At 36.5% G+C, this 20,239-nt stretch overlaps 1 protein-coding gene across 4 annotated transcripts in view; it reads right to left on the bottom strand.

Moving 5' to 3' along the window:
- LOC149070618 (uncharacterized) overlaps positions 1 to 20,239 on the bottom strand; it is a 66,636-nt gene that overhangs the window by 27,654 nt on the left and 18,743 nt on the right. For all 4 annotated transcript variants that reach the window (XM_089248918.1, XM_089248919.1, XM_089248921.1 and 1 more), the window contains exons 5-7: positions 11,666 to 12,489; positions 9,898 to 10,737; positions 7,657 to 7,754 (exon numbers count right to left, since the gene is read on the bottom strand). In XM_089248918.1, the coding sequence (XP_089105044.1) occupies positions 7,657 to 7,754; positions 9,898 to 10,737; positions 11,666 to 12,489 (1,762 nt within the window). The remainder of the gene's footprint in view (positions 1 to 7,656; positions 7,755 to 9,897; positions 10,738 to 11,665; positions 12,490 to 20,239) is intronic.

Below are 20,239 nucleotides of genomic sequence, written 5' to 3' on the forward strand. Positions count from 1 at the left end.
AACCTTAATTTAAAATTTTGCATTTTGTTGTAAGAATTTTCTTTTTTTCAAATTTTGATTTCATCAGTATGCGACCCGCTTATATGCAGCTGGGGTCCCAGATACTCGCTTTTTCAAGTATCCAAAAGTGGGATCCATGAGCTCGGACAAGAAAAATACAGAATCTTATTCTAAAAAAAGTCGCAAGATGAAAAATGCAACGTCTCATACGTTTACAAAATAATTAAACTAGCTGGTGATGTTCGAATAAAAAAAATTTCAAAGCACGGGTGACAAAAATGTGTGGTGAGTCCCTCGGAAAAAAAAGTTTGTTTACAATCAGTTGTTAACATGAAATCGCTGCCACCACCCACTGCGGAAAAACGATTGTTAAATAATTAGTAGTAGTTGTAGGCTTCAAACGGCATCCCGATTGGTTAGCGATCTGTTACTCTCGAAACCAAAAATTTTCTCTCCCTCTAACTACTGTTTCACGTCACGTGACCTTAAGGACTGGTAGTTCATAGTACCTCTTAACTACTAATAGTTGAAGCGGTCCTTAGCTGCAGTCCTCCGACCGGTAGTTCATTAGGACTAGTAGTTACTAAGGACTGCAGAGATAGTTCACCCCCTGGCCTGTTGCTTTCTGTGGCGAGACTTTTTAACGGGGAGATCGGCTCTTGCATTCGTGCCACAAAGTTGGAAACCACAGAAAACCTACTTCAGCCAACCACCACTGTGGTGCCGGTGGTGTTTGAACCCGGATCCTGATATTAATATACAATAATGTTATTGACATCATTTGTATTTAATGATAATTCAAGTTATTCTGTAGTTTCAAGTTCCCAAAAATGGCTAATTTGGACAAGTGAAAAACACCTCCAGAGTAATGAATAATGACTGTTACCACCACCAGATCATTTTTTAATTATTACTGTTCCTTCAAAAATGTTTTAGAATTTATTTTAATGAAGCAGGGGATATTCTTCAACAGTAAGGAATTCAAGAAAAAGAGAAGCATGTGACTTTAGCTTCTGAAAGTTTGGGTTTGATTTAAAAAAAAACACTTTATGGTTCTGGTTGTATAGTAAAGGTTTTATTTTTGAAGGATCAGGACACTTTTGGATACATTTTCTTCGGGGTTTGAAAAATTTGGTGAAAAAAATTCAAGCACCATCTTGATTTCTCGAATTTTCATTATCTAAATTCATTCATTTTATCACAAACAATCTTCTTGCTACAGTTCTGCATATAACTCAAGGTTCAATACAATTACTCAGAAGTGGGTGTGTTTGTGTGCGAACAATCATTTCCTTATTGTACGGCCAGCTTTATTGATCAATTCCATAGTTTAACATGCACCAAAAATGTATATTTAGACATAATATAAGATGTACACATAAAGGATGTACATACAATTTTCAAGTTACATATTTTGAGATTGTGGAAAAAGGAAATTCAATTTTTCTCCTATTTTGTCCAAAAAACCCACCAGGGCTGTAAATGAACAATTATTCCCTTATTTTATGATCAATTTCATTAATCAAATACATATTTTAACACGCACCAAAAATGCATATTTAGACATAATGTGCAACATTATGTATGTTTATAAAAGTTTAAAAATGTTTTATAAAAGAAGTGGCCATCTCAATCTGAAATTACACAAGTCTGGAATGCAATTTAGAAGTCATACTATACAGGTACCAAGGCCAAATAAAACTCGTTTCCAAAAATTTTTCCTTTATTTAGCTCCCAAAATATTTAATTTACTTCCTCAGTTAATAAAAGAACAATCTTCATGTGCATCTTTTTTTGTCAATTTAAAATCTTGGTTGTTAACTCAAGAAGATTTAAATTATCTGTTTGATATTGTAATGTAACCTTCTTTTATCTTTCATACGCTGCTAAATGCCAAATTTTTTTGTTTATCAATTCCATTCCTGTTGCCACTTATTTCTTGGTGTTATATATATGTGTGTTTTTTTTTCTTTCTTTTTCTCTCTCGTTATTATTTATGCCGACAGATATGTATCAGATATTGTTTTGTGGGCTCACAAGCTTGCTTAGCCCCTAAATGTTTTGTAACTGTGTTTAAAAATCTTAAATAAAGGAAATTTGAATTTGAATTTAATGTAAGATGTACACATAAAGAATGTACATATGTTTAAATTAGATATTTTGAGGTTGTAGAAAAAGAAAATTCAATATTCCCCATTTTGCCCAAAAACCCGGGATTTTTCCCACAAAAAACCGGCCGGGTGGGGTTTTTTGCTTTTATATATATATTTTTTTCATAGAGAACAGATCGGTGCCGATCATTTTTTTTTATCAGCTTTGTGATTGGTAAGATATCATGTTCTCAATCTTAAACTGTCAAAAAGTCATTTTCGGAAAGAATTGAAGTAACAGGTTTTCATTATAAGGGGACACTAAGTAAGGGCTGGGCAAATCACAAAAAAATCTAGGAGCCAGAAAAGATTTTTAGGAGCAAATTTTTTTTTTTACCCAAACAGAAAAGTTTGAAATACGACTTCTATGGACTTTTTCCAGGCATTGTGACCCTCTTTCATGTTGGCAGATATGCTACTATAAATTCCAAACATTTTGAGCTGATCTCAGCCTGCAATTCAGTAACTAAAGGAGGAAAATTTTAGGTGCCAATACCAATTTTTCAGTTGTCACAGCGATCTGGTGTCTGGAATTTGTTCAGCCCTGCGTTATATAACTCATCATTATCAGGTATGACCATGCATTCATTGTCCGTCCATAAGTAAAATACAATACAGAATTTATAAGCATTTTTTTTTGTTATTGATTCTTCAACTTTCTTGTGCACATCATCTTTTTATTTTTAAGAGAAACTCAGATTAAGCAGGTTTTCGGATTAGTGTTCTATTGCACTTGCATCTCAATTTCCTGCATATTATGCAAACTTTGCCACTTTAAGAAAAAATGTCACTGTATAGTCCACAGTGGTGCATCATAATCTACATGTGCATCCACAAAAAATGAAATTTCAAGCAATGGAAGGGGTTGCTAGTCACATTTTTTGAACAGAAAACCATTGATTTTACTATTCATATTTGTACACACAATCTATAAACTTATAAAAAATATTTTTTACAAATTAATTCCTAAAAATATTTACTTCTTTTATAACCTCAAAAAAAATATAAAAAAGCAGCGGTAAATAATCCACACAAATAAATTGTTTTTTCAGCATATTATTCATGAATTGCACACAGGAAAATACTGCAGTTTTCTTTTCTTTTTTCTTTCAAGAGAAATAGTCCTATATAGATAGAATTTTTTTTACTCCATAAATTTTACTGATGAACTGAATAAAATGATAGTACATCAAAAAAGCATTTGCCCACCAGCATAATGGACCTAGGCAATTTTTTGAAATAAATCTAGTTTATGTTCAAATGGAAGCAAAATTTTTACAGACTTCCAAGTACAACTTGGGCATAAGTACTTTGGGGATCAATAAGATTGACATATATGTATATACACACTGTGATACCTCGGTTTGCAGAATACACTGGAGTTTTTGACTAGTGAAGATTTCTTTTAGTTTTTCGGCTAAAAATGTTTTAGTTGATATTGATGTACATGCTAATATATTACAGTTACATTGTGAGCTGAATTTCCACACCATTTATAGTCAGAATTGCTGTCATTAAAGCCCAATTAATTTATGCCTGCCTCAGATTCACTTTCTAGATATACCTTTATTTCTCTTTCAATACACTTTTGAGACATTTCATGTAGAGTGAAGTATTAAGCTAAGAGAAAATTCATCAAAAAGAAGTCCAGATTTAAATGTTCTCAGTGTGCACACTGTAAGACTCTTAGCACTAAACTGAACCATCTGGATATCCTAGGACAGTGGTTCCCAACCGGGGGTACGTGAGAGGCTGTCAGGGGGTACGCGAAAAGAATATGGTAATGGCGGCCACCCATCTAAAAAAACAACGAAAGAATTACAAAAGATTAAAAAGGTAGGTAGAGGTTTTTACTAATATTGTCAGTTGTAATATATTGACTTCCCTATCAATAAAATCCTCTATAACAGAGGGGTTAAGTCCCTGAAAGAATCGGTCTCCCCTCCTCCCGCCGTGTCCAACCTATGATCCAGATTCGCGCACCCCTTCCTCTCGGCTCATTTTTCTTCGCCGTTTTAGATTTGATTGCTGACACATGCCGGGGGATGTGCATAAAAATGAAGAACTAATTAATTCGTTTTGTGTTTAACTTTTGTTGTGGGTGTTTGTATTAAGGTGTGTGCATGTTATGCCTGCTATTTTTTACGTCAACTTTTCTACCAAGCACCTACTACACACGTGATTTACGCTATAGATCAGTGGCTATTAACTGGATCTGTGCGGAAGCTGAAGTTGACTGAAACACCAAAATGAAGTACTGTGCACCTGTAAACGTGAAAACGTTTTTAATCTGCCAAAAGTGATTCTGTCAAAGCTACCGATGCCTCCTACTACATTAGGTATCGTATCGCGAGACGAGGAAAAATCACACTATTGGTGAAAATTTAATTTCACTGTGCATCAAAGTTGTTGTGAGATGCATGTGCTTGCAGAGGAAAGTGCTCATATAATGAGTTTAATACCTCTGTGAAATAATACGGTATCTCGAAGAATACAGGGCATGTCAGACGATGTTGAGAGCACAGTCATAAGCCACGTCAAAGGTTGTGATTTTTTTTTTTCTATCCAAGTCGATGGAAGTACCGACATTGCGCAATATTCTGTGCTACTTATAATTGCTAAGTACTTGAAAGAGAATTCAAAGTATATCTTTTTATTTGTCACCCATTGAAGGGGTCGTACGACTGTTAAAGTCTGATTTGAAGCAATTAATCATTATTTCGTTGAAAGAAGAATTCAATGGTCAAAATGCATTGGGCTCACCACAGATGGAGGAAAATCCACGGAAGGTTGCTGCTCAGGCCGTCATGCACGCGTGGCAGAAATCGCTCCCAAAATGAAATGGACTTATTGCTATATCCACAGACAGATCTTTGCATCAAAACTGTTGCCTCCAAATTTGCGAAACGTTCTTGATGAAGCGATCAAGGTTGTCAACTTTTTCAACGTGAATCCTACCAACTACAAATTATTTAAATTGTTGTGTTAAGAAGACATGGACAACCTACACAACGCTTTGCTTTTGCACACTGAAGTTAAGTGGTTGTCCTGACTTTGCTGTTCAAACTTCGGCACGAGGTAGCCCTTCTTTTTCGGAAGTATTTGAAACACTTCACGATTTCTTGTCACAAGTCTAGCTAAATTTAACAGTCAGTCACTCTCTCGGAAGGATTCAAATCCTCGTTTGAAAATAATTTTTCAGAGCCGGAAATGGGTGATCGGTGGACATCTAATCCTTTCAAAGAAGATTATTTTGAACCGGCTTCATTGTCGATTCCAGAAAAGGAGAAATTGCTAGAGCTCACATCAGATACCACTCTGAAGATTCCCTTCAACGACGGAATGGTGAACCTAGTCAGTTTTGGGCTCACCGAGATCAAATACAGTGAACTTTCTAAAAAAGCCATAATGTTTTTATTGTCGTTTGTTATCATGGAGCTTGTTGAACGGGCGTTTTCTTCATATACTTATATAAAAAACAAATATAAAAGCAAATTGAACACAGCTCCGGATTTGAGTTTGTATTAATCCTCTTTTGAACATAATTTTTCAAAACTTTGTAATTCAATTCAGCCCCAAATACCACATTAATATTTTTTTTCAAATCTTTGTGTTAATTTGTTTGCTTACTTCAAAAATAGATCACTTAATTTAATTCAACATATACCTATTTTAGAAAAAATTTTGGAATCTGCAATGGGTGAAATAGAATGAGGCCCCCCCCCCCAATCTGGAGGATTCGAGGTCTGGGGTACGCGGAAAGGAACCGAGCCAGCTGGGGGTACGCGAGCTGAAAAAGGTTGGGAACCGCTGTCCTAGGATATCCTAAGAGCCCATCTTTTCCATCTGTGTGTAAGAGATGGAAACATCTCTTACACACAGTTCACAGTGCAAACATGTGAACAACACTGTGAGCACAACAAATGTTCACAAAGCAAAGTAAAAAAAATCTTCATTTTCCTTTACATTCTCGTTAATCTAATTGTGAAGCTCTTCATTATCAACCTTTGATCAGTTTCTACTATTTCCATTATGCTCGTCAGTGTTGTTTTCTTTTAAATTTTGGGTTGTACCTAGAACTAATTAAATGATTTTAAATCGATCATTGTTGTCACACTGCAGTCATTTTCTGCACCACTTGCGCCCATCTACTGAGAGCTAAGCGACGTTGCGCCTATCGACATTTCGTACTGACGAATATCTAATCAACTTGTAAATTAAGATTTTAATCCAGAGACAATTATCGGTGAGATTTTACGAACCGACGGACTCTTCAAGAATGTACCTCAACAAAGCTATGACCACAGTGTCAAGGGATGCTGTTTAGAGCGCATGAACGCCAGAATGTTCATCTTCGGATGGAATCAAGAACTTTCAGAAGATTATGATGTAGATTTTACTGTTGATTTTTAATTTCTCCTTCCGTATATTATGATGCGTCCATTGACGAACATTGATTATATGTGAATTTATAAGTATTAATTTATATTTTTAATAAAATTTCCAGACACACCCATCCTCCAGGAACCCTTCGATATCTCAATGAGATGGGAAGCGGGGTGTGTTTGGTTTTCAAAGGTCAAAGTCATTTTCTGCACAGGAGGGCTAATTAGACTGGGATCTACAATTTATTGATGATTCCAAACAGAGCAGCCTTTTTTTTAAACTCACCGAGAGGTTGGTGCGCTAACCCCTCAATGTGGGACTCTCTGCAGTAGCAATATTTTTTGGTGGTCATATCCCCGTTTCTGTTGTACCCCAGTGTCACAAAAGTTCCTAACAAGGATGAACCGAGTATCGAACTCGTGACACCTCTAAACATCCTTTAGTACTTTAGGCGAGTATCTTATCTCAACCTGGGATACTATGCCCAATGATTTTCTATAGAAAGATATCGGCAGTGGAATTTTGGCTGTCAAACTAATAGGCTGTTAAACACCTGTTACTAATAGGTGTTTTGGCTGTCAGTAACTAATATGAGTGCCCGAGTGGCGCAGTGGTAAAGATACTCGTCTTCCACTATGAAGGTTACCATCAAGGTTCATGGGTTTGAATCCAGGCATAGAACATCAGAAGCAAGTTCTTTACCTACCGAGCCTAGGGAGACCACCGATGGATGGAGCCTTCATTTTCCAACCAACTCCACTGGTTGGAAATTGCCGTATGGCGATATATGACCGGAGTTGGTGTGAGGTAAAGTAGTAACTAATATGATTCTAGATCAAATTAATTTCATTAGCCATGGTATCACTGTAACATCAAACTTTTAGTTCATAAACTTATATGTATAGCATTCAACTTTTCACTGTTAGATTTCTTGGAAATACAGGGACAGAAAGATTCATCACCCTTACAATACACTGTCAGTTATATATTTTTTTCTTTCCAACAAATCATAGTTAAAAAAATTAGGTCTCAACAAATAAATATATATAAATCCCATTTTCATTCAATAAACCCCATTTTAGAAAGAAAATTAAGGGATAACTCTAAACAATATTCTCACCTTTCTGTACTAAGAAGCTTGTTTTTATCACTTATTTCTTCTTCTTTTTCAACTTTAATAACCACTGCTGATTTTACCTCAGTCGATGTAGTTTCAATCTGCATTAGTGAATATAAGACAGTAAAAAAAATTATTCCTTATTTTGAAAACAAATTCAATTTTTGTTGCTACTCAAAGATTGTTAACAGAACAATAAAAAATGAATTGCGCATTAGATCAAAGAAAATTTAGTAAATAATGTAGTTCCCGGAAATACTAAATATAAAAAAAAGCAACAACAAGAGAAATATAAATTATGCAAGGTACACTGAGGCAAGTGAAACTGTTATTTTGATTACTTAAAGTTAACAAAGCTTCTTGAAACTATGGGAGTAGATTTTTCAAATCATTTTTTTTTTCAGGGACAATGTTTTTTATACTTATTTTCCGCAGTGTCCTTTTTTCAAGATTAATTTTAGTTTTAGTGAGTTGTTGGTTCCACTTGCCTTGATGAGAAGGCAAGTGGAACCTAAATGATGACAAAATGATCATAAAGAAAAGAAGTGTAAATTAAGGGAAAAAATTTATTTGAACCATAAAAAGCCCAAACATTTTATTATTCTGGCATATAAAGCTAATTAACCCCCTCAGTATACAGAAAACTCACAATTTATAACAACACCCCCTCCATGAATATGAAGGGAATTATGAATTTTCCCAGACTAGCAAACTTCAGAGAGGTGAAGGGGAAATGACACAACTCCCATCACTTTTCTAATCATACCCTGGTCTTGAATGTTGAACCATTGAGAAATAGATGTTGTACTGATACTGAGACGTAGTACTGAAGTCTAATGATAGACTTCCAAATTTTGCTTCCCGACAAGTCTTAATTTCGGTTAGTTGCCCTACAAATATCTTTACTGACTTTTCATTTGTGAGGTTGGCAAAAACCCAGTCACCAATATTTGCTTCTGAAATGGTTTTAACTTTTAACACCATATCTATGAAGTTTTGTTGTTCCTCTTTTTCTTGACACTTATCTTTTAGGTCTATAGAAAGCAGCTAGTGTTGACTGAGAAGCTGTATCCCTTTCTTTTCGTACCATAGTTGATAAAGCTGTCACTGTGGTGATCAAGTGGTCATAGTGACAGACTTGCATCACAAGGACCCGCATTCAAACTCTACTGGACCAACAGTGGTGGTCAGCTGAGGTTGGTTTTCTGTGGTTCCCAACTTTGAGGCTCAAATGTGATCCAATCTCCCCCATTAAAAAGTCTTGCCACGGAGAACAACAGGCCTACACCAGTTCAAATATTCAATCATTACACTACACTCATAGTTCAAAAAATAGATAACAGCACTGTATACAGATGTAGACACGTTACATAGAAACGAACTTGATGTAAGTTTCACAACACATACATGCACATTCCAGCATGTACCAATTCATTAGAAATTTCGCAGAGGAATATATGGATTAGGCGCATGTGTGGCTTTGTAGTAGTAGTTGATAAAGCCAATGTAAGTGTTTAGCAAATTCAAGCATTTCTATCTTTATTTCAGAAAAATGGAAGACAGCACAAACACGAAACAAGCGCAACTCAACAACATAAATATGTTAGGACCACACATACACTCAGAACATGCGCTTACTTCGGTGTACCTGAACTTTAATGTACTGATTATTTGGATTTTGACTATCAAAATAAACAGATATGCTTTGTTATTGATGAATAAAAAATTTTACACTCGTGAATCCACTTAAAAAAAACTTGACTGGAGAGATCAAGTTGTCGAGATGTTTAAAAAATTTAACCATACATGAAATAGCTTTGAATACAGTGAAACCTTGCTACAATGATACTTCATATAATGATAAGCTCCATACAGTTATTTTTCAAGTCTTGTTTAGAAATGTCTATAAAATGTCTGTACTCTGTTAAACTGATGCATCTTGATATAACACAATAATACTTCTACAACAATAATTTTTCCTGGTCCGCAGAGTATCGCTATACAAAGGTTTCACTGTATTAGTATTTCATTATTTTAAAAAGAATAAATCCCTATTCGACAAGGTGTGGCAAGCGTGTACAAGATGATAAGGACAAAACTAACAGATAAAATTTAAAGAAATTAAATCTTGAAGAATTTAATGCCTTTTAAGAGTGTATAACAGCAAATCATGATTTTATATAAATACCCATATTTGAGAAGCTACAGATCCTAATTCCCATAATAATATATATTGACACTAACCTCTGATGTATCTTTGCTTGAGCTCTCTTTTTCTTTGTGAAAAAATTTGTTGCTATCAGCATATATGTATTGTGCAACAGCCAATGGAGATTTTTCAGTGGCCTGGAGTTTTGCTCTCTCTTGTTCAAATGAAATGACATTTGTAATTTTTACATTGTCTAGGGTACTATTTACAAACATTCCTTGCCGTGTTTCCTGCCCCACAACAGGTATGGACTGGGTCACCGTTCGGTTAGGATGTTCCACAACAGGTATGGACTGAGTCAACGTTCGGTTAGGATGTCCTACAACAGGTATGGATTGGGTCACTGTTCGGTTAGGATGTCCCACAAAAGGTGTCAAACTTTTATTACTGTCTCTGCTCTGGTCAGATGCTTGGGCTACAGAGTAGTAAATTTGACTCATAGAAGAACAATTCACTCCAATGCTAGAAATGCTATGTCTGTTAAGCTCCTTATTAAATGATATAGTTCGACCATTTGTGTTATGTTCCATGCTCTGAGTACTTGTTGGCTTTGGAGCTACGAATGATTTTTGATCTGATGGTGAAACGCTTACATTTTTCAATGTTCCTTCATTAGTTTTAATTGCAATTTGCGTACTTGATATCATATTTAAATGCTGAGGGTCTATTTCATCAACTGAATCTGTCACATTGCTAAATTCAACAGTATCTTCATCAAACGTATTTCCTTGGGTTTGAGACTGATCAGAGCATATAACAGATTCATCATCATCATCATCGTCGTCGTCGTCGTCATCATCACTTGGTATTTCAATATCTGGCAATATATATGAAGATGCATTTTTAAATTTTTCTGGAACACTTTTCATTGTGTCCTAAAGAAAACACATACAAAAGAAAAATAATTTTGTAAAATAAACATCCAAAATAAATAATAAAGAAAATAAGAAATAAAATGAGAAAGCTTTTTTAGTTTAAAAATGCAATTGTGTTTCCTAATACAAACGCTAAGGAGACATTGGGCAAAATGCCCAATGACTTACTTGAAATGAAGAAAACTGCCCATGGCATGTTTATGACTATTCAATGGCGTCATACCAAAGTCAAACTCTTATTGTTAGACATACTGAATCTTCATATTTCAAATGAGATATTGAGCTGTGTAAAAGTTATTTTTATTTGAAGTCTGAACAATTTTAAGCTTGCCTAGCATGCGGATTTATAAGCTGAACTTGAGCCAAAAAGTTTGTCAAACAATGTTATAATGAACTTTAAAGAGACTGAAAACTTGGTAAGCTATATACAATGAATGAACGCCAGAACTTTGCCACTGGACTTATCCCGTTGCCGAGATCTCTTCCAGCCCAGCTTCGTGGCAGAGTCTGGAACACTTTATTTAGTGTCAAAAAAAAAAACAAAAAGAAAAAACATACAAACTTTTTTACAACATATTTTCCCCGGACAATTGGGTACTGTCGCGATTAACAAATTTTGTGGTGATTACAGACGAGATGGGATTAGGAGTTGGAAAAGTTTCGGGGTGGTAAGCTATATACAGAGGTCTGATATACAGTGGAACCTTCATAACGGACACTCCTAGTTAGCAGACACCTCCCATTAATGGTCACTTTTAGAAACTGTGGAACAGGGTATTGATGTATTTTGTTATTAATAAACGGACACTTTCTGTTAGTGGACAAAAATGTCTGTCATTGAGATTCCACTGTAGCTATGCTTGAAGTTTGATGTATTTAAAAACTATGATAAATGAATTACTAAATCATTAGATTTACATTAACATACCTCAATGTCATTGGAATCCATTTTTTCTTCTAATACTGGAGATTTTTCTCTTTTTATTGAAATAACAGCTGGTGTATTTGTAACACCCTCAGTTTGCACCGCTTTAGAATCATAGCAGCTAGGTACGCAGATATTGCAGAACCTGCTCTTTTCTTCTGTGTGGACTCTCATATGAGTGAGTAGGTTATCAATTTTGAACTCTTCCTCACAGTAATTGCACTTATAGATATGTCCATGATCAGATTTCCTCATGAAATGTTTACTTTCAACACCAGATTTAGGATCTACGAGGCTCATGACTAACAATTTGAAGAGAACATTTTGCTTTCTTTCATTACTCATACATGCAGAATTTTTTGATACGATGCGGCAAGTATGCAGAGCTTGTTTTAGGGATGTGAAATGAACGCCACTTGCGCTACTTATCTGATGGATGGTTGCATCAGACTCGATCTCTTTCATATCACTGTCCAATATTGTAATGAGTCTTTGTATGACATCATTTGCTATACCTTCAATATCAAGCTTTCTATGCATGTCTCTAGAAGCTACGACTTTACCATGTGGACATATATTATCACCTGAACAAGATCCTTCATGAACTGCAGTTTCATTCTGAGAGGCATTTAGAATGTTCTTGATTACTGAAGGATTAGAGCTATGTTTACGGTTCATATGAGCTGTAAGGCTGTCATCGCTATCAAAATTCAATGGACAGAAGCCACAAGGGAATCTAATAAATCTGTTTTTCTTAAAAATGTGGATACTCTCCTTCACAAACCGAGCTTTTGATGAATCAGAAAATTGAATATTTCTCTTTTTTGCTATATGATGTGGCAAAAAAAAATTATACATGTATATTTAAGTATTCATTTCATATGTAAAACACAAAAATGTACAGCACATTTCAAATTTATTCATTCATAAATATTAAACTCATTTAAGTAATTTCCTCTTCATTTTAGAGGAGGTCACTTCTAATGTGTCTTGTGATCTTGTGATTTCAATCATTTGATATTTGGATGGATTCAAACCATTCTTTACTGAATTGTACAATTCCACAGAGTTTTTCAAGAAAAACAACAAACTTTTTGAATATTGATTTTTTCCCCCTTTAAAACTGGTTTTTGTGCAACATTGCCAATTCAGCTGCCACAGGGTTAATTGTAATTTCAGTGGAAACGCTGATACCCAAAAACCATAGTCCCCCCTCACTGAGAGTAACAAGCTCCATTTATTTTTATTGCCACAATTTTTTCCACGAACACTGGTTCCTAAAAAATTACATAGTGGTTGAAACCTTGCTTCAACAATACTCGATATAAGGATAAATACTTGATACAATGGTATTTCTATTTGATAAGCCTTTTTTGGAAATGTCCATACTCTATATAATTGGAAATACCTAACTTTTTATCCCTTGCTCCTGTGACACAAGATGGAATTAAGTCACAACTTTTGTTTTTCTTTTTCTTATTATTTTTCCTCTCGGGAGAAATGTGTGTGTGTGTATGTTGACAATGCTCTAGTGAGAGGCTATCTTAAATTTTACCCTGCGTTTTTTACACATAAGTATTAATATCTCACCTCTTTCTATTGAAATCAATGTTGAATTTTAAAACAACAAAGTGTTTATTCATGATATTCAACCACTAATGTTATACTGCTGCCTCTTGATATAATGATAATCCGTCTACAACTATATTTTTTATTAGTCCACAGAGCATCGTTATATCAAGGTTTCAATGTATTCATTTTTGAGTTAATCGTAACTCAAAATAATTTTGGATGTCCTGTTCCACCAAATTATCATTATTTTATTTATAGTGGATATTAAAGGCTTTATCATCATTTGGTCATTTTCTGCACACGAGGGCTAATTAGACTGGGACCTACAATTTATTGCCAAATCCAAACGGCAAGCTTGTTTTTTTTATACTCATCGAGAGGTTGATGCGTTAACCCCTCAATGGGGGGACTCCCTGCAGTAGCAATTTTTTCTGCGGTCATGTTGCCGTTTCTGTTGTACCCCTGTGTCAGGAAAGTTTTCTGACAAGGATGAACCGAGTATAGAACTCGCAACACCTCCAAACATCCTTTGGTACTTTCGGCGAGTATCTTATTGATCTGGGCTACTGCGTCCCACGGCTTTATCATTGGAGCTCTTCCATGAAATCCTCCAAATCCGAGAAGTCGTCTCACAATTTCAGGATGTACAAACCTGTGCATCCTGAAACTGTGTCAGTTTGGGAGCAGATTATTGTTCATTCGATAAGACCTCCCTCAGAGCTTGTCATGCAGCCTCTTAAGATAGCCACTATATGAGGTTTATTAACATGAAGGGTTGACTAAAAGTTCTTAATAATGGTTTAGACAGGGGTTTTCAAACTGTGGGCGATGGTGGCCCTGACAAAGGTTTTCCCTTGTTCGACTGCTCTGGGAAGCCGCAAATAAGTGTTGATTGAAGAAAGGAGTGCTGTGGGTAGAAAAAGTCTGAGAACCCATGGTTTAGACAATAGAAAAATTCTTCCTAACAGTTTTGGAAATTTCTCACTGTAACATTTCTTTTCTTTCCATAACTATCACCAAATTTCTTTTCACAAAGCCTTTTCAGCATGAAATTGCTAAAAAATTTGGTTATCCTAGCATTACAAATTATTTGAATAATCACATTTTGAAATGCGCATGCACTTTCATGACTGACTGTGTAAAGAGAATTTTTTTAACTGTAACATTGCTCGTCACTTGACTATTGTGTCTGAAACTAATGATGAATCAGTCTTGATATCAAGATGATTAAATTTTGGTTATGTGGTTATATTTATTGTTTGTTAATTAGGTGTTTGTACGGTGTAGTAGTAGTAGTGTTTGTTGATTGATCGACTACCATTGTGAAGGTGAGTGTGAGTCTCATAGAATGACAAAGAAGAAATCTTTCCCTGCTGAACTTGAGGCAACTGCTGATGAAGGTTAGCAGGTTTTCCACACATGGCAGTTTTTGACGGTTTGAACTTTCACATGAAAAACCTTAAATATTGCTATTCAATATAAAAATTCCCATTGAAATGCACACATTCATTGCATGTAATATTCAAAGTCACTATGTTATACAAAGAATAAATACTTAATAAGATTGTAAAATAGTTTTCTACTCTCTACGGAATTATTTTTGACAATATATGTGTATTTTTTTCTTGTAAAATATACGATTTGAATAGAGCATAGCATAAAAGCTGAACGAAAAACTGGAACTATTTGATATTCCTCAATTCAACATGATTCTTGACCTTCCAAAATTTCTTCAACTGCTTATATATGTGTACTGATATGAACCATCTGCTGCACTCCTTTATTAACAGATAGGTGTTTAAAAACTTCTTTTATGCCATAACATTATCTAATGTTGAACTGTTATTATTAAATTATTTAGATAATCACTGATACTTTTATAAAACGATACCCTTATTGTGCATAACATTAGAATATAGCTAGCAATAAACATAGTAAATTTTAAGACTAAAATGTCCTTTAATTTATAGCAGTGCTGATTGCATATGATGCTTAAGAAAAGCTCATATAACTTATTCTATGCACAAAAGTAAGAATGACAACATTGACAATAAGTGTTTGACTTTTAATACTGAGTAAGTTTCTGAGGTCGAAAACCTAAACCTGTGGTCTATCACACATATTTTGAACAAACAGCTTTATTTTGCTTAGTGAATTGAACACAGGTAATCAATAGTTTAGATAAAATGGACTATAAAATTATATATTATCTGTTCTACTCTGTCCGTCAAAAAATTTAAAATGCAAATTATAATTAATATTTTGTTTTAATTATTGTAATAATTTAGTGTTTGAAAATAAATTGTATAATATACATAAAAATAAGTTTCTCATCATGTTATCAACCTATTATGTTTGAAATATTATCCAAAAGCATTCATTTAGGTTTTTTAAGGTTTAAACCACACTTTTTTTGACAGTTAAAACCAGTTTTTGATACTTAACGCCCGAGTGGCACAGTGGTAAGATGCTTGTCTTCCACAATGAAGGTTATCATCAAGGTCCATGGGTTAGAATCCAGGCATAGAAAGTCAGAAGCAAGTTCTTTACCTACTGAACCTGGGGTGACCAGTGATGGATGGAGCCTTCATTTCCCACCCAACTCTACTGGTTCGAAATTGCGCATGACAATATATGACCAGGATTGGTGTGCGGTAAAGTAGTTTTTGATACTTGTCATCTCAAAAACCCAACTCTGCTGCTGATAGATAGCACCTACAAAATATGCCCCTACCAACAGGCCTAGAAGTGAAAATTTGAAAAAAAAAAAGTAGGAAAAATAGGAACACCACCGACAAAAAATAGGAAAAAAATGTAATTCCCAAATTATCGTGGCATTTAAAAATGTTGTGTCATTGAGGTTCGCACATTATATATTTCAATTATAGTATTATCTATTGATATTTCAAGAAACTCAAGTTCTCCCTTTAACGAATTAAAAAAAATCAGAATGTGGGATCAAAAACAATGCAAATGGCAAACTGAACAGAAATTAATCAAACTCCTACTGTTACTTGAAAATTCCACTTGATGATCTTGATCCATCCCCCCCCCCCGTGCTTTTCGAAGAAAAAAAAATTGTCTAGGTGTCATAGAAATGTAACGCATGCATGCTTAACCCATTGCCCACGGGCCGAATGTGGCCCCAGAGTCATCTGTTGTGGCCCACATTTTGAAACCTAATTCTGTAAAAATGAACTAAGCGATACACTTCCAGATCATTCAAGAGACCATGCGGCACAGTTTTAAGTCATTCGAGTGGCATCACATTTACAGATCACCACGGCACAGTTCCAGATTACTCAAGTTACCCGAGCTGCTGTTCCACTTCACTTAAGTGAGCTGTGGCACATTCCTAGATCACTCGAGTGACCTGCGACACTGTTCACCAACACTTAAGTGGCTCACGGCAGAGTTCTAGACCACTCCCCCCAAGTGACCCGAAGTACATTTACATGTCATTCAAATGACCCACAGCACATTTACATGTCATTCAAGTGACCCACAGCACATTTACATGTCATTCAAGTGACTCACAGCACATTTACACATCATTCAAGTGTCCCATGGCACATTCCCTGATCATTAAATATTTCGCAGTATATTTAGAGATCACAGTAGCACGATTCCAGAGCACTCAATTGACCCATGAAACTTTTAAAGATCACTCAATAACCTGTGCGACAGTTCCACATTCTTTGAGTGTGCTGCGGCACATTCCCAGATCATTTAGGTGACCCGCAGAAAATTTACTGATCACTGTGACACAGTTCCAGAGTACTCAACTGACCCAGGTCAGCTTAAGTGACCAGCGACACATTCAAAATCAATGAAATGGCCCACACTCTACTCAAAGTTGAACACCCTTGATGTAACACCTCCTGCAGTTACATTACATCAGATGGATACAATGATTAGAATGGCCGCATATACTCATGAATGCTTTTTAAAAAAAATAAATAAAAATAGACATCCAGGTCATCAATAGCATACGCATGAAACTAGTATGCCTTAAACATGCTAACCCATGACCCTCGGAGTCATCTCACGTGGCCCAGGACGAATAACAAAACCACACAAGTGGCAAATGAACGATCATCAAATCATTTAAGTGGGACACATTTCCAGATTACTTCAGTGGCTTGCGGCACATTGGGCAATAATGACCTTGCCCCCCCCCCCCCGACTTCCAAGTGAATCTCCGCCTATGCTTGAGCGACCTGCAGCAAACTCCCAGTTCACTTAAGTGGCATGTAGTTCAGTTGCAGATTACTGTAAGTGACTGGAGGCACATTTACAGATCATTTGAGTGGCACGCTTCAAGATCACTTGAGTGGCTCGCAGCACACAGATCACTTAATGGTCTGCAATACATTAATACTTTAAGTGGCTCAATGCATTTTTTATAGATTATTTTAGTGGTGCTCTTGACACTTTTCCAGGCCACTCAAGTGGTCCGCTGTGCACTTTCAGATCATCTCCAAGTGACTTGCGGCACATTTCCAGATGACTCAAACGTCTCACTTCGCGGCACACTTTCAGACCACCTGAACGACTCGCGGTACATTTCAACTTAACTCAACCTTTTGAAGAGTGCAGGGCTATTTCATTGATTTGAAAACGTGTTGCGGGCCATTTACTTAAGTGATCTAGAACAGCGCAGCAGGTTATAAGTGTGATCTGGGAATGCACCGTGAGCCACTTGAGTGATACATGTAAGCCACATAGGTAACCTTTGACCCGCGGTAAATACTACGCCTGTGCAGACCAAATGTGGCCCTGGGGGTTCTGTTGCGGCCTGTCCCTCTCAAACCTAATTTTGTAAAAATGAACCAAGCGGCACATTCACAGATCGCTTTAGTGACCCGTGGCATAATTCCAGACCATTTAAGCGATCCGTGGCACATTTAGAGATCCTTGAGTAACATGTGACAGTTTTAAAGCATTGGTGCGGTTACCAGTGTGGTTCTACATTACTCAAGTTATCCGCGGCACATTCCCAGATTACTTGAGTGATCCGCGGCATAATCACGGATCATTTGTATGACACGCGGCACAGGTCCAGAGCACTTAAGCGGCTCGCTGCACATTTTCAGATCATTTAGATAGGCTAAGTATTTAGAAATCACTAAAGTGGCTCTGCAGGGGACTCAATAGGGAGAATGCTAGTTCAGGTGCCCACTAACAAGGGAAAAGTTTGACTCGTTTTTGGCGCACGAGTGTAAGATGCCATTAAGAATATTTCATATTTTTCTAAAGGATGGTTGATGACGTAAGCGTATCCAAATCGGAACCCCCACCGATGCTGACGTAATACTTAAATGACTCCGAACATAAAGGCACCCGAAAGTTATTTTCTGAAGGTTAAAAAAAAACTGGGTTCAGCTAGAGCAGTGATTCCCCACGTAGGCGTTAACGCCCCCTGGGGGGCGATGGAATGTTCCAAGGGGGCGGTAGAAGCTACGGGTATAGCATAGGATTCTATGGGTTAGATTGCGTTGGGGGGGGGGACGCTGAGAGAAAGAAATTTCTGAAGAAGGGGGTGATGGGACAAAAAAGGTTGGGAAACTATGAGCTAGAGGCTTAATCGGCTCATCTCTCCCCACCAAGCAGTACGACTGTTTTCCTACAGAGCGCAATACGGCTCACGACAGCGCTTTACATCGGGCATGATTGGCGGACTGCTTCTGAAGGAGTTAAATGTGTCATGTGTCGTGTGGTTTCCCCGATCTTCTCTTCCCCTTCCCTTCAAACTGGAGCATGCAGCCGATAGAGTAGCTGACGCCAGGGTCATATAATATATAGCCGTCCTGAGCTGATGCACCACGCTTGCAAAACACAAATGCATAGTGTGATTATGCAACACATTTCTGCCAAAGCGAAATGATCCAGTTTAGTTCGCGCTGCGCAAAAAAGCCTACTCCTAGGGAAAACTAGGCTTTTGGGATCAACGCTTGCTACGGGATCCCGGGAGAGAGAAAGCTATACTTAAAAACCTAACCTTTTTTTTTCTCTCATGGAATATCTCTTGTGTGTGGACAGAACCTGCCCCCCCCCTTTTTTTTTTGCTTTCTTAAAAAAAAAAAGCGGGGACTTTTACGGCAACCAATCTTTGAAACGGATTCGCTTTCCCCACTGGACTTCAGTTTTTAGCACTTTGACGGCCCTTTGGGCAGGGCCGTCATTTCAACTTTTTCCAGGAGAGGGGGGCAAAGAGCATGTACTAAAGGTACGCATATATATATATATTTGTTTGTGTATATATACCATTTGTAGTGTATTTTCAAAAGCCCCCCAAATGACGTGGGCCTGGGCGCAGGGGCGAAAAGATACGCTTGTCGTTGTCCCCCACTTCAGTGGAACTGAATTTTTTTTTATTTTTTTCTCTTCTTTTTCAGTAGCGAGTGATGTGAATAAAACGCATCAAAAAGGGAGGGAAAGCAGTGACATTTTGCGGTTTCCTGAAATTTTCGTAGTGAGATATTGGCTGTAAACAAAAGAAGGGAGGGATAAAATAGGAATAGTAGGAGAGAACTGGGGTAAAAAAGGACGGTTGCGGCGAAAGTAGGAAAATAGGAAGATATTTCTAAAAAATAGGAAAAGTAGGAAAAATAGTAGTGCTGTGAGGTCTGTACCAAGTTTCCTCTACTCATAGAAAAATGGAACAGAAGTGTAATATGACGTGTGAACACCTATCACTTCACCCAGAATCAACAGTTTAAAAAAATCTAGAGATTGATATGAACAGAGGTGCACAACCGCTGGTATACAGGCTAAAGTGTTCCATTTGTCCATTTGACCAGCAAAAGTGTTCTTAAAAAAGGTATTAACTTATGCAACATGATAGATGCACTAGTTTCTGTGTAGTCCAAGACTGGACAAATCTGAAGCTGTACATGCCCAGGACATTACACAGCATAAAAATTTTTAGTATGTATTTTTCTCAACCACATGCTTGATGCTACCAAATAAGATTATGATTGAGGCATGTTTGATTTCAATTAC

This window comes from Pholcus phalangioides, unplaced genomic scaffold (assembly GCF_987345545.1).
Source record: "Pholcus phalangioides strain wild (caught in Gottingen) unplaced genomic scaffold, Ppha-v1.0 ptg000021l_1, whole genome shotgun sequence".
Lineage (NCBI taxonomy): Eukaryota > Metazoa > Arthropoda > Arachnida > Araneae > Pholcidae > Pholcus > Pholcus phalangioides.